The sequence below is a fragment of the Ahaetulla prasina genome, chromosome 1 (genome assembly GCF_028640845.1).
Source record: "Ahaetulla prasina isolate Xishuangbanna chromosome 1, ASM2864084v1, whole genome shotgun sequence".
NCBI classification, from domain to species: Eukaryota; Metazoa; Chordata; class Lepidosauria; order Squamata; family Colubridae; genus Ahaetulla; species Ahaetulla prasina.
Window position 1 is genome coordinate 15369223 of NC_080539.1, and position 14509 is coordinate 15383731.

Below are 14509 nucleotides of genomic sequence, written 5' to 3' on the forward strand. Positions count from 1 at the left end.
CAGGAAGAGCTGCTTGTCTTTCTTTCTGGTGCGAAGGCAGATTGCCCCCTTGTGGTGCACCATGGGAAGTGTGCGAGTGCTTCCTACAAAACAGCTGGGATCGTGGCAGCCAAACTACTGTTTTGCAATTGCATTGTGGTCTCCTGGATAATGTAGCAATGCCTTACAGTAATAATAATAATAATAATAATAATAATAATAATAATAATAAGAAGAAGAAGAAGAAGAAGAAGAAGAAGAAGAAGAAGAAGAAGAAGAAGAAAAAGAAAAAGAAAAAGAAAAAGAAAAAGAAAAAGAAAAAGAAAAAGAAGAAGAAGAAGAAGAAGAAGAAGAAGAAGAAGAAGAAGAAGAAGAAGAAGAAGAAGAAGAAGAAGAAGAAGAAGAAGCCAAGTTATTATCATCCAAAAATATTTCGGTTCGGGGAAATTTAAAAGAAGAGTAGCCGTCTCCCAGATCCCCACCTACCCCTTCATTGGCTTAAATCAATGTCATATATATTCCGCATTTGTGATACAACAAAGAAAGTTATTTTTTTTTTCATTTTGTATTATCTTTGACTTCCCTCCCACCCACCCCCCGCGTTTATAAACTTCTATGTCTTTGAGCTCCTAATTTCTCACTCACCATTTGCTGCGTTTCTAAACAGGCCTTCTGCGATGACGCCACAGGATTGAAGTTTCACCCTGTGCTGTATCCCAAGGTGAGCTTAAGCAGTGATGCAAAAATCTAATTCCAGAAGGAAATCGATGCGCAGAATTAAACTACACTACAAAAAACCTCCCAGGTCCTATTCAGCCCCCTGATTCTATGAACTGCACGCATGCAGGTTTATCTCTGTAGAACTGAAATACACCAATTTGAGAGAGGAAGGCTTCCCCAATTCTAAATATCGCGGTGAGGCACGAGGCCAGGAGAGAGATTTTCATCAGGGAGGGAGAGAGGGAGAGGGGGGGAGAAAGAGAGGGAGGGAGAGAGAGAGGGAGAGAGAGGGGGGGAGGGAGAGGGAGAGAGAGGGGAGAGAGGGAGGGAGGGGGAGAGAGAGGGAGGGAGAGAGAGGGAGAGAAGGAGAGAGGGAGAGGGAGAGAGGGAGAGAGAGAGGGAGAGGAGAGGAGACAGAGAGGAGAGGAGGGAGGGAGAGAGAGGGAGAGGGAGGGAGAGGGGGAAGGGAGAGAGAGGGAGGGAGAGAGAGAGGGAGAGGGAGAGGGAGACAGAGGGAGGGAGGGAGAGAAAGGGAGAGGGAGAGAAATTTCCCAAACTCATTAAAGTAATTTCTTTCTTTACAAATTATTCTGTGACTCCCTCCTTCCTTCTCCTATTTCAGGCATCACAATTGATCGTATCCTACGATGAACATGAACTTAACAACACATTCAAGTTTGGAGTGATTTACCAGAAGTTTAAGCAAGTGAGTGACTATTTTCTTGGAGCAATAATATTTCTGTGGGTCTGATGGTGATCTGGCAGTTTAGAGAAGTTTTTCTTAATCACAGCAACTTTTAAATGTGTCGAGTTCAACAATTCTGCGGTTAAAAGAATGATTATTATATACTATAAATGTTTACACACACACACATACGTGTGTGTGTGTGTGTGTGTGTATAATTGCATTAGATAACTATATAGAATTGTAACTGGACTGCTAAAATGATATACTTTTTTTTCTTTGTTGGTTTTCCCCCCCCCATCTTTTTAAAAGCCACTTTTTATATGCCTTATATTTATTTGACAATGTGTACATTTTTATCTTTGTGGTTGTTATCTGGGTTTTTGTCATTATTTTAAAAAGCAATAAAAGAATAAACAAGAGCCAATAAAAAAGAGCTTGAGGAATTTCATGATCAGCTCCACCTCTGCTGTTGCAAAAAAGAATAATCACCTTCTGAACATCTCTCTCTGTGTCTCTGTCTCCCTTCCTCCTTCTTTCTCTGTGTCTCCCTCCCTCTCTCTCTGTCACTCCCTCCCTCTCCCTCTCTCTGTCTCTCCCTCTTTCCCTCCCTTCCTCCTTCTTTCTCTGTATCTCCCTCCCTCTCTCCATCTCTCCCTCCCTCCCTCTCCCCCCCTCCCTCTCTGTCTCCTTCCATCCTTCTCTCTCTGTGTCTCCCTCCCTCCCTCTCTCTGTCTCTCCTCCTCCCTCTCCTCTCTCTCTCCCTCCTTCTTTCTCTGTATCTCCTCCTCTCTCCTCTCTCCCTCCCTCCTCTCTCCCTCTCCTCTCTGTCTCCTTCCATCCTTCTCTCTCTGTCTCCCTCCTCTCTCTCTCTGTCTCACTCTCTGTCTGTCTCCCTCTCTCTCTGTCTCTTCCTCCTCCTCTCTGTCTCTTTCTCCTCTCTCCTCTCTCTCTCCTCCCTCCCTCTCTCTCTGTCTCTCCCTCCCTGTCTGTCTCTTTCTCCCCCTCCCTCCGTCCCTCTCTCTGTGTCCCTCCCCCTCCCTCCCTGTCTCTCTCCCCTCTCTCTCTGTCTCTCTCTCTCTCTGTGTCTGTCTCCCTCTCTCTCTGTCTCTTCCTCCCTTCCTCTCTGTCTCTCTCCCTCCCTCCTTCTCACTCTCTCCCTCCCTCTGTGTCTCTTTCTCCTCTCTCTGTCTCTCTTTCCTCTCTCTTTCTCCCTCCCTCCTCTCTCTTTCTCCCTCCCTCTCCCCTCCCTCTCTCTCTCTCTCCCTCCCTCCCTGTCTGTCTCTGTCTCTTCCTCCCTTCCTCTCTTTCTCTCTCTCCCACTCCCTCCATCCCTCTCTCTGTGTCCCTCTCCCTCCCTCCCTCTGTCTCTCTCTCTCTCTCAACAGTTAGTGACAATAGTTATTTACAGAGGAATACCTCTCACCATAATAGGAATAATATTTTCCAATATGTAGTTTTGCTTCTGGTAGTTTCAAAATAAAGAGGAGTTCTGTGATTTTTGTTTGGAATTGCTTTATCTTTCCAGACACAGGAAGAAGAATTGTTTGGGAACAATGAAGAAAGCCCTGCCTTCAAAAACTTCTTGAACTTGTTGGGAGAAACCATTACATTGCAGGATTTCAAGGGGTAAATTAAGCTATTAATTATCCACATGGCTCCTTCCTTCCTTCCTTCCTTCCTTCCTTTGGAAGAAATATCCTTCTGGGTTCAGTACCAAGTGGGGAAAAAGACACCGGATTTACGGAAGTTGCTTGGAAAGAAGGTTTATTGATGAACAGGATCACATGCTTTGGAGATCTTGGGTGAAAAAAGGGAAGAAAAGCTGAGAGTGCCTGGGTTTTATACTCTCTCTGGCTTTGAACTTCCTGGGGCACAGGAAGAGTATCCTGATTGGTTGCTGTCAGAGGTCATGGCTATCTTTGTAGGTTGTCTGTGTATTAAGTTTGGTTGAATCTTGCTGGGTGATGCAAAGAAGGGTAATGCAGAGGTAACTTTGTAGATTGTCTGTGTTCCAGGCTTGGTTGACTCTTGCTGGGTGATGATGTAATGAAAGATGCTCTGAGAAATTCCTATTATGGCTCTGCCTGAAGGAGGTAGATCTTTGTTATGTAGAATGGACTGGCTCAGGCCTTACTGGCCCATTGACAAAGTTGGGGGGGCTGAGTTTCTGCCTCCCTTTTAGGGGAAATATTCTTCCCTTTTAATATTTCCTAAAATTACTCATTTTCCTAGGAGAGGGATGGGTTTTAACTTCCTACACTTCCTTCCTTTCTCCCTCCCTCCCTCCCTCCTTCATTCCTCCCTGTGTCTTTCCTTCCCTCCTTCCCTCCCTTCCTCCCTTCCTCCCTCCGTCTTTCCTTTTCTCCTTCCCTCCCTCCCTCCCTTCCTTCCTCTCTCTCTCTCTCTCTTTCTTTCTTTCTTTCGTTCGTCCTCCCTCCCTCCATCTTTCCTTCCCTCTCTTCCCTCCCTCCCTTCCCCCTCTCTCTCTTTCTTTCTTTCGCTCATCCTCCCTCCCTCCTTCTTTCCTTCCCTCCCTCCCTCCCTCCCTCCCGTCCCTCCCTTCTTCCTTCCTTCCTTCCTTCCTTCCTTCCTCTCTCTCTCTTTCTTTCGCTCATCCTCCCTCTCTTTCTCCCTCCCTCCCTCCCTCCCTTCCTCCTTCCTCCCTCCTTGCCTCCGTCTTTCCTTCCTTCCCTCCTTCCCTCTCTTTTTCCTTCCTCCCTCCCTGCCTCTGTCTTTCCTTCCTTCCCTCCCTCCCTCCCTCCCTCTTTTTCTCCCTCCCTCTCTCCCTCCCTCTTCCCTAGTACCAAATGCCTCCTATCTTGTTCTGGTTCCTTTTCAGCTTTCGAGGTGGCCTGGATGTGACTCATGCCCAGACAGGGACAGAATCCGTCTACACGGTGTTCAGGGACCGAGAGATTATGTTCCACGTTTCCACCAAGCTTCCTTTCACCGAGGGGGATACCCAGCAGGTAGGCGAGAACTGACCTTTCTCTTTCGAGATATACAATCAGGGCAGCACAAGGGATGAAGTGGTGAAGGGAACATTGTGTAACCGGCCATTGTGGAAGGAACGGTGTGAATTGCTTTCCGCCCGTGTGCCCATGTCTTGTGATTGGATCACCTCTGCAGGGAAGTTGCACAGACAGATGGATGTTAGTTTTTGCTTTTATTTTTAAAAAAAAAAAAACAGAACTCCCTTTAACGGAAGCTTGCCATTTTGGTGTTTCTTTTAAAAAATATATATATTTTTCTTCTTCATTTTTTGAAACCGTAGATTCATTATGCTCCATTTTCTGCATCATTTGTTAAAACAAGTCTTTATGCAAATTCGTGGGCATTTCCAAACACAATTCCTTTGGATAATGGCACTTTTTTTAACAACACATTCCCAGATAGAATTATAAACACAAACATTTATACGCATTCCTAGAAATGCGCGTGTTTTTGTGCCGTTAACTTGGGTTGCTGAGGGCTTCTTCTTGCTTTTGAATTGCTGGCCAGACCTGCACTGCCCCAAATAAGACAGAGCCTTAACTCTGTTGGAAGAAATGTCCATCTGGGTTCAGTTCCAAGTGGGGAGAAAGACACTGGAAACATGGTGGCTGATTGGAAAGATGCCTTTTAATGGTGGGCAGGACCATATGGTTTGCAGTCCTGGGCAAAAAAACACATGGGCGAGAGAGAGAGAGAGAGAGAGAGAGAGAAATATTTATATCCTCTGTTCGGCTTTGAATTTGAGCTTGTATTCTGATTGGTTGTCAGACTCCCATGGGGCCACGCAGGGGTAACTTTGTAGGTTGTCTCTGTCCCACGCTTGGTTGAGCCTTGCTGGGTGATGAGGGGTTTAAGCAATTCCTACTATGGCTCTGCCTGAAGGAGGTAGCTCTTTGTTATGTAGAATAGACTGGCCCAGGCCTTAATGGCCCATTGACAAAGGTGGGGGGGGGGGGCTGAGGCAGAAACTCCGTTTCTGCTTCTCTTTTAGGGGAAATATTCTGTCTTTTTAATATTTCCTAAAATATTTCATTTTTCTAGGAGAGGGGTGGGTGCTAACTTCCTACAACTCTTAACTTGGCTTATTTAGGTCAGTTCATTTTCTGGGCTCCCTTGAATCCCTTGAGCCTTAAACTCATCAAATGGTCTGGATTGGCAGTTTGTCACAGCCTTGAAAAGGTAAAAGGTAAAGGTTCCCCTCGCACATATGTGCTAGTCATTCCCGACTCTAGGGGGCGGTGCTCATCTCCGTTTCAAAGCCGAAGAGCCAGCGCTGTCCAAAGACGTCTCTGTGGTCATGTGGCTGGCATGACTCAATGCCAAAGGCGCACGGAACGCTATTACCTTCCCACCAAAGGTGGTCCCTATTTTTTCTACTTGCATTTTTTACGTGCTTTCGAAACTGCTAGGTTGGCAGAAGCTGGGACAAGTAACGGGAGCTCACCCCGTTACACAGCAGCACTAGGGATTCGAACCGCTGAGCTGCTGACCTTTCGATCGACAAGCTCAACACCCTAGCCCCTGAGCCACCGCATCCCACTCAGCCTTGAAAGAACGACTACATTTAAGCTTTACATTTTGCAGAAATGCAGTTGCTTGGTCTTTCCTGAACCTGGCGTCCGAAGAATAATTTGGAGTTCCAACTTGAGCCAGGGCTACGCAAAAATAAATAAAAATGACCTCCGGACAGCAGTGAGGAAGGAAGAAATATTTATTCCTAAAAAGCAAAACAGTTTGCCTTTAGAGGCAGGCTGCAGAGAAATGGGGTACAGCAGCAGACTTTTATAAGGGGAGCTTGTGCAGGGTGAAGTGTATAGGTGTTGATGCTAGGGTGATACTTTTTTTTTTTTGTTTACATTTATACCCCGCCCTTCTCCGAAGACTCAGGGCGGCTTACAATGTATAGGGCAATAGTCTCATTCTATTTGTATATATTTACAAAGTCAACTTATTGCCCCCCCAACAATCTGGGTCCTCATTTTACCTACCTTATAAAGGATGGAAGGCTGAGTCAACCTTGGGCCGGGCTCGAACCTGCAGTAATTGCAGGCTTTGTGTTCTTAATAACAGGCCTTACCAGGCAGAGCTAAACCGGCCCTTGAGGGGTGTGTGTGTGTGTGTGTGTGTGTGTGTAGGTATGTTTAGTCTTGTGAACATATAGTTCCTCTGGGAGACCTAATTTATTTAACTCTGTGTTTGCAGACCTTATCCTTTGATATGTGGATTAGATCTGGGCCACTTATTTGGGGTTTTGCTAAATTTAATTGATTCATTTAGTTTCAGCTTGACTGTCCGTTATCTAGTGGAGACACTGATTCTCAGACCATTTTTTTTTATTTGAATTTATATCCCGCCCTTCTCCGAAGACTCAGGGCGGCTTACATTGTGTTAAGCAATAGTCTTCATCCATTTGTATATTATATACAAAGTCAACTTTTATTGCCCCCAACAATCTGGGTCCTCATTTTACCTACCTTATAAAGGATGGAAGGCTGAGGAGCCTGCTAATATTGCAAGGGAAGATGGAAACAGTATAAAGAATGAAATATATCTGGAGAAAAAACTCCTCACACTGGTTTAGGATATTGTGAGAAAGCAGCCCTTTCTTCTCTCCAGGAGTGTTTGTGTGTGTGTGTGTGTATGTTGATGTGTTCACAAAAAAAAGGGAGTGGTTCATTTGAAGAGCCATGGCGGCACAGTAGTTAGAGTGCAGTACTGCAGGCTTCTGTTGCTGACTGCCGGCTGCTTGCAATTCGGCAGTTCAACTCTTACCAGGCTCAAGGTTGAGTCCGCCTTCCATCCTTACGAGGTGGGTAAAATGAGGACCCAGATTGTTGGGGCAATAGGCCAACTCTGTAAACCGCTTAGAAAGGCCTGTAAAGCACTGTGAAGCGGTATAGAAGTCTAAGCGCTATTGCTATTTTTAGGCCAGGCGTGCTTCATCTTCCTGCTATTAGTCTTAGAAAAAACTCTGCAGCGCGATGAGTAAAAATTGGGAAGTTTTTCCCCTTATGAACTATCACCTGGAGATGTGTTTGTCTCTTTCTTTTAACCTTCGCAGCTTCAGCGGAAAAGACACATCGGCAACGACATCGTGGCTATTATATTCCAAGAAGAAAACACTCCTTTTGTTCCGGATATGATTGCTTCGAATTTTCTGCACGCCTATATTGTCGTCCAGGCAGAAAATCCAGAAACGGATAATACATCCTATAAAGTAAGTGGGTGACAAAAGTAGAATGTGTGTGTGTGTGTGTGTGTACGTGTGTGTGTCTGGTTTGTGTGTGCCCACATCTGTTTTCCATCTTGACAAATAAGCACTTTGGTGGCTTTGAAAAATGTACCTGTTTGACCAGAGATAAAGAGTTCCTGCTAAGCTTTTGTGAAAATTGGTATTTATTATTGGAGAGGCAGCTGGTGCCCTCGGCACTGTTGTTAGCCTATCTGCACATTGGCAGGAAATGTCATTAAATGCCCAGGGGCGCATAGCATACATCTGTCCTTGAAGCCTTAGCAAAATCAGGCTTGACCGAAGGTTGCAGAGCAGGTGGCCAGCAGCCTTTAATGGGCTATATGCCCATTCTGGCATTTGCAGATTATTGAGAGTCAGTTGCTTTGCCACCCTGCTGTCCCATATCGGAAGGGGAAAAAAAAGTGCATGGCTAATCCCGGAGTTATTTTAACAGATTAACAGAGTTGGAAGGAACCTTGTAGGTCATCTAGTCCAACCCCCCGCCCAAGCAGGAGACCCTACACTATTTCTGACAGATGGCAGTCCAGTCTCTTCTTGAAAGCTTCCAGTGATGAAGGTCCCACAGCTTCCAAAGGCAAGTTGTTCCATTGATTGATTGTTCTCACTGTCAGAAAATTTCTCCTTATTTCCAAGTTGAATCTCTCCTTGTTCAGTTTCCATCCATTATTCCTTGTCTGGCCTTTGGGTGCTTTGGAAAACAGCTTGACCCCTTCCTCTCTGTGGCAGCCCCTCAAATATTGGAACACTGCTATCATGTCTCCCCTGGTCCTTCTCTTCATTAAACTAGCCATGCCCAGTTATGACTGCTCCTAATACCTGTTGCTAAGTGAAACATTTGCTAAGTGAGTTTTAACCCATTTTACAACCTGTCTTGCCACCATTCTTAAGCGAATTACTGCAGTTGTGAAGTTAATAATATGATTGTTAAGTGAATCTGGCTTCCCCTTTGACTTTGGGCGTCAGAAGATTGCAAAAGTAATCACGTGATCCCAAGACACTGCAAACGTCGTAAATATGAACTAGTTGCAAGGCATCTGAATTTTGATCATGTGACCATGGGGATGCTGCAACGGTCGTAAGTGTGAAAAACGGTCACAAATCACTTTTTTCAGTCCCATTGTAACTTCAGAATCAGAATCGGAGCAGAGCTGGAAGGGACCTTGGAGGTCTTCTAGTCCAGCCCCCTGCTCACACAGGAGACCCTATACCATTTCAGACAAATGACTGTCCAGTCTCTTTTTAAAAACCTCCAGTGATGAAACACCCACAATTTCCTGAAGGCAAGCTCTTCCACTGGTCAATTGTCCTCACTGTTAGGAAGTTTCTCCTTAATTCTAGGTTGCTTCTCTCCTTGATTAGTTTCCATCCATTGTTTCTTGTCTTGCCTTCTGGTGCTTTGGAACCAGTAGCGGGTTTCAATTTAATTTGCTACCGGTTTGCTTGTATGTGTGCGCTTGCGTGTATGCACGATGCTTCTGCAGAAGCAGAAGCATCCAACAAAAGTGTCCAGGTGGGTGGGCGGAGCCTCCCGCCACTGCCACTAACGGTTCGCCCAATCTGAGGCGAACTGGTAGCAACCTACCACTGTCTGGAACAGAACAGAACAGAACAGAACAGAACAGAATAATGGTTATCCAGTCTATTCTTAAAAACTTCCAGTGTTGGAGTATTCACAACTTCTGGAGGCAATTTGTTCCACTGGTTAATTGTTCTCACTGTCAGGAAATTTCTCCTCAGTTCTAAGTTGCTTCTCTCCTTGATTAGTTTCCACCCATTGCTTCTTGTCCTGCCCTCAGGTGCGTTGGAGAATAGCTTGACTCCTTCTTTGCGGCAGCCCCTGAGATATTTATTTATTTATTTATTTATTTTGTCACAACAATATATGTAGGTATCATATAAAAAGATTATATAGTAAATAAACACATATATGGGTAAATATAAGGAGGTATAAGCATATATATAGGAAGGAGAAAAGAAAAAAAAACAATAGGACAGGAACGGTAGGCACGTTTGTGCGCTTATGCACGCCCCTTATGGTCCTCTTAGGAATGGGGTGAGGTCAATAGTAGAAAGTTTTTGGATAAAACTTTTAGGATTATGGGAAGAGACCATACAGTCAGGTAAAGTATTCCAAGCACTGATGATTCTGTTACAGAAGTCATATTTTCTGCAATCTAGATTAAAGCGGTTGACATTAAGTTTAAATCTATTAGTTGCTCTAGTATTATTGCAATTAAAGCTGAAGTAGTCTTTAACAGGAAGGACATTACAATAGATGATTCTGTGAGTTAAACTTAGGTCTTGTCGAAGGCGACGGAGTTCCAAGTTTTCTAAGCCTAGGATTTCAAGTCTGGTGGGATAGGATATTTTATTGTTTTCAGAGGAATGGAGAACTCTTCTTGTAAAAATATTGTCCTCTCTACAATAGAATAGAATAATGGAATTGGAAGGGACCTTGGTGGTCTTGTAATCCAACCCCCTGCTTAGGTAGGAAACCCTACACCATCTCAGACAAATGGTTATCCAACATTTTCTTAAAAAATTCCAGTGTTGGAGCATTCACAACTTCCGGAGGCAATTTATTCCACTGATTAATTGTTCTCACTGTCAGGAAATTTCTCCTTAGTTCCAAGTTGCTTCTCTCCTTGATTAGTTTCCACCCATTGCTTCTTGTCCTGCCCTCAGGTGCTTTGGAGAATAGCTTGATTCCCTCTTCTTTGTGGCACCTCCTGAGATGTTGGAACACTGCTATCATGTCTCCCCTAGCCAAACCCAAATCCTGCAACCATTCTTCATATGTTTTAGTCTACAAGCCTTTAATTATTTTAGTTGTTCTTCTTTGCACTTTTCCCCTGGGAGATGGAAGGAAGAGATGCTGCCTGGGGAACAGGCAGAGAAGAGAAGACATAGCCTCCAGCTGCACAATGGATGGAGAAAAAGAAGGATCCCCTCTCCCAGGTTCTCTGCAGGGGTTGGTGGGATGGTGCAAATGACTGTAACTACAGCCGTGTTGCTGATATCTGAAGTTTGGTTGCATGATCACAGAGGGGGCCTAAATGTTGGTGCTTCTAATCCAGGTTGTAAATCCACCTTCTCAGGTCCGCCGTAACTTTGGTTATTAAGTAACCAGTCATAAGTTGAGGACTACCTATATGTGAGAATTTTGACCATATTTCTGGTGAATAGGCATCTCTTCGTATTTGCATTGTAGAGTGGTTGGAACATACGGTGACCTGCGCAGTTCAGTTCATAAATAAGAGATGTAAAATTAACAATCAATTTGTGGTTTGAAATAAGTTTTTCAATTGCTTGGTTAGGAAAACAGTACAGATAAAATAGAATGATGAATATTCAGAGGCAAGAATTCCATTTTCTCTCGTTTCGACGGATTATAATCATTATGTTAATAGCAAGGTTGTGATTTTGTTGGCTTATGAAATATGGAAATTATGAACCCATTTTGGACTTTTGTGCCTTTTTAACGTTCATTTAAAATAATGTATGGTTTGTTGCTCAATCAGCCAGATGTTCTGGCTGGATTTGGCATTTTTGTCCACCTCTTGCGTTCTTCCCAAGAACCTCAGATAGGCATACAGTATGTGGATGTGTTAAAGGTATCATTGCAGGATGGAAACTGTTTCTAGTAGAGCTACCTTTTGAAATTGACTGATGGTGATTTTGTCAATGCCGATAGCATTCAAGTATTGATCCAGTTGTTTTGGGATTGCACCCAAGGTGCCTATTACTATTACACTATTAAGGTAAAGGTAAAGGTTCCCCTCGCACATATGTGCTAGTCATTCCCGACTCTAGGGGGCGGTGCTCATCTCCGTTTCAAAGCCGAAGAGCCAGCGCTGTCCGAAGACGTCTCTGTGGTCATGTGGCTGGCATGACTCAACGCCAAAGGCGCACGGAACGCTGTTACCTTCCCACCAAAGGTGGTCCCTATTTTTCTACTTGCATTTTTTTATGTGCTTTCAAACTGCTAGGTTGATAGAAGCTGGGACAAGTAACGGGAGCTCACCCCATTACGCAGCACTAGGGATTCGAACCGCTGAACTGCTGACCTTTCGATTGACAAGCTCAGCAGTTTAACCACTGAGCCACTGTGTCCCTATTACACTATTACTATTATATTACTATTGATATTAGTCTTTTGTATTATTCCTCAGAGCATTGCCTTTGGGAGGGAGGGGATGTTGAGGGTAATGCACCCTCCATATGGACCCAGACATCTTTCCAGAAATCTTGCCCTCTGCCCAGATGTGCAGAACTCACTAGGTGTTCAATGACTTCACCAACCAGAGGTTCTCCTTGGAAGAACTTCAACATCAGTTAAGCTGGATCTGTAGAATGTCTCCAGAAACGCTTGAATCCTCGTGACTTACATCTGGGTTACATTGGTGGCAATGATTGTGGCAGTGATTAGCCCTTGCCCCATTCTGGAATAATTTCCAATCTCTCAGTCTAACCCATAAGTTCGGAAATTTTGTAGTAGTCTCCTATCCAAGTGGTAACCAGGTTTGATCTGCCTATTTTGTTTAAATCAGTCAAGGCTGGCTAGATTCTGCCGCTTGCCAAGACAGCCTTTTCAAATATGCAGTTAATTTAATTTCATTTGATTTAATTTAGAATCATCTTTTCCACTATCCACCTGCTTCCAATTTTTTCCTCACTACCTTGACAAATTTGATTGCTTGGGCTTTTGGGTTGTTTTGGCCTTTGATGCTGTAGTGGAAGAAAGGGTAGTCCCAATACTTTCCTTGTTGCAATATTACAGTCACAAATGGTTCCTTTCACACAAAAGATTATGTTAACACAATGGGTTATTATGGTGGTATTTCTCAACCTTGGCAAGTTTAAGAGCAACAAAGATGATTAGGGGACTGGAGGCTAAAACATATGAAGAACGGTTGCAGGAACTGGGTATGTCTAGTCTGATGAAAAGAAGGACTAGGGGAGACATGATAGCAGTGTTCCAATATCTCAGGGGTTGCCACAAAGAAGAAGGAGTCCAGCTATTCTCCAAAACACCTGAGGGTAGAACAAGAAACAACGGGTGGAAACTAATCAAGGAGAGAAGCAACTTGGAACTAAGGAGAAATTTCCTAACAGTGAGAACAATTCATCAGTGGAACAACTTGCCTGCAGAAGTTGTAAATGCTCCAACACTGGAAGTTTTTAAGAAAATGTTGGACGATAACCACTTGTCTGAAGTGATGTAAGGTTTCCTGCCTGGGCAGGGGGTTGGACTAGAAGACCTCCAAGATCCCTTCCAATTCTGTTGTTGTTGTTGTTGTTGTTGTTATTATTGTTATTATTATTAAGATGGGTTGATTTCAATTCCCAGCATTCCTCAGCCAGCCTTGCTGTCCACCCATCCTAAATTTGCCAAAATTAAGAAACTCTGGGCTAGGGAACCTCTGGCTGAAGCATTCTCACAACAACATGGTTAATCTTAAACTTGATGAGGAATTTTGGGTGTGTGTGTGGTTTAGTGTGTTGAGTGGATGACATCCATTTGGATAGACTAAAGTTTGAGTGGCTAAAATTTCCACAATCAGCACACAGCTCAGTGGGCCCTTTGGTAGTAGATCTAAAGTTGCAACCAGACAACCACCCAAGGGAGGCAGATTCTCAGAAACCAAGAAACAACAGGACAATGACATTAACATGGGAACCAGGACATGTAAGGCAGTGGTGGGATCCTCCCAGTTTAACAACTGGTTCGGTGATTGTGTGCTTCGCTGTGTGCGTATGCACAGTTTGAAGAAATCTTCACTTCCGCATTTGTTCGAGAAGAAACACAGCTGAGGTGCGGCAAGCTGCTCTGCCGCGTGAATCAGTTGAGAAGATAGAGGTAGGGAAATAGCTCTGGTGGGTGGGTGGGTGGACGGGCCCATCTGATCATCTGGGCCAGGGGTCTGCAAACTTGGCTCTTTTAAGACTTGTGGACTTCAACTCTCAGAGTTCCTCAGCCAGCTTTGCTGGTTGAGGAACTCTGGGAGTTGAAGTCCACAAGTCTTAAAAGAGCCAAGTTTGCAGACCCCTGGTCTGGGCTAATTGGTTTGCTCCCAGCTGATTGTTGACGCTACCAGTTTACCCGAATCGGTCCGAACCGGTAGAATCCCATCCCTGATGTAAGGAACCCATGTTTCTGTTTTACTGCCGCATTTACACCAACAGCACCATCACAGGCCCCAACAAATCCACACACAAAATTTAGAGTCACCTTCACCTACCTTTCTTCTAACACGATAGCAATGGCCCTCTGGATTCTATAAACAAGCCAGGTTTTGTGCAAAAAATAATGAATGGTCATGTTTGATATTAGAAAGTAATTGAAGAGCATCTAACCTTCCAGGACACTCGCAGATCACAAGTCATAATTCTGCGTAAAAAAGGAGTATGCCAGCACAGTTGAGCGTGAGACAGCTGAATATACATACATCAATATGTCCCAGGCTATTTCAGAAGGCCTGAACAAACACAAATCAATTGTTAATGGGCAAAGTACTTGCAATCTGTCCACCTTGAGCCTTTATCAACTTAACCTTAACAAGAGTCGCTTGGTTTGTGCGATAGGAAGCTTTATAAGTTTGAAAAATAAATAACACCCCCCATCCCCCACCCCGTGAGCTATAGTTCATAAAAACTTACGCCTCATAATAATGTTTGTTAGCCTTAAAGGGCCTCTGGTGGCTCAGACTGCTAAGACAGTCTGTTATTAACAGCAGCTGCTTGCAATTACTGCAGGTTCAAGTCCCACCAGGCCCAAGGTTGACTCAGCCTTCCATCCTTTATAAAGTAGGTAAAATGAGGACCCAGATTGTTGGGGACGATAAGTTGACTTTGTATATAATATACAAATGGAT

General features: G+C 44.2%; 1 protein-coding gene across 2 annotated transcripts in view; it reads left to right on the forward strand.

Annotated features, from left to right (window-relative positions):
* RAP1GAP2 (RAP1 GTPase activating protein 2) overlaps nucleotides 1-14509 on the forward strand; it is a 356373-nt gene that overhangs the window by 279834 nt on the left and 62030 nt on the right. For both annotated transcript variants that reach the window (XM_058164269.1, XM_058164270.1), the window contains 5 exons: nucleotides 647-700; nucleotides 1322-1405; nucleotides 2913-3013; nucleotides 4227-4356; nucleotides 7443-7598. In XM_058164269.1, coding sequence (XP_058020252.1) covers nucleotides 647-700; nucleotides 1322-1405; nucleotides 2913-3013; nucleotides 4227-4356; nucleotides 7443-7598 — 525 coding nt within the window. The remainder of the gene's footprint in view (nucleotides 1-646; nucleotides 701-1321; nucleotides 1406-2912; nucleotides 3014-4226; nucleotides 4357-7442; nucleotides 7599-14509) is intronic.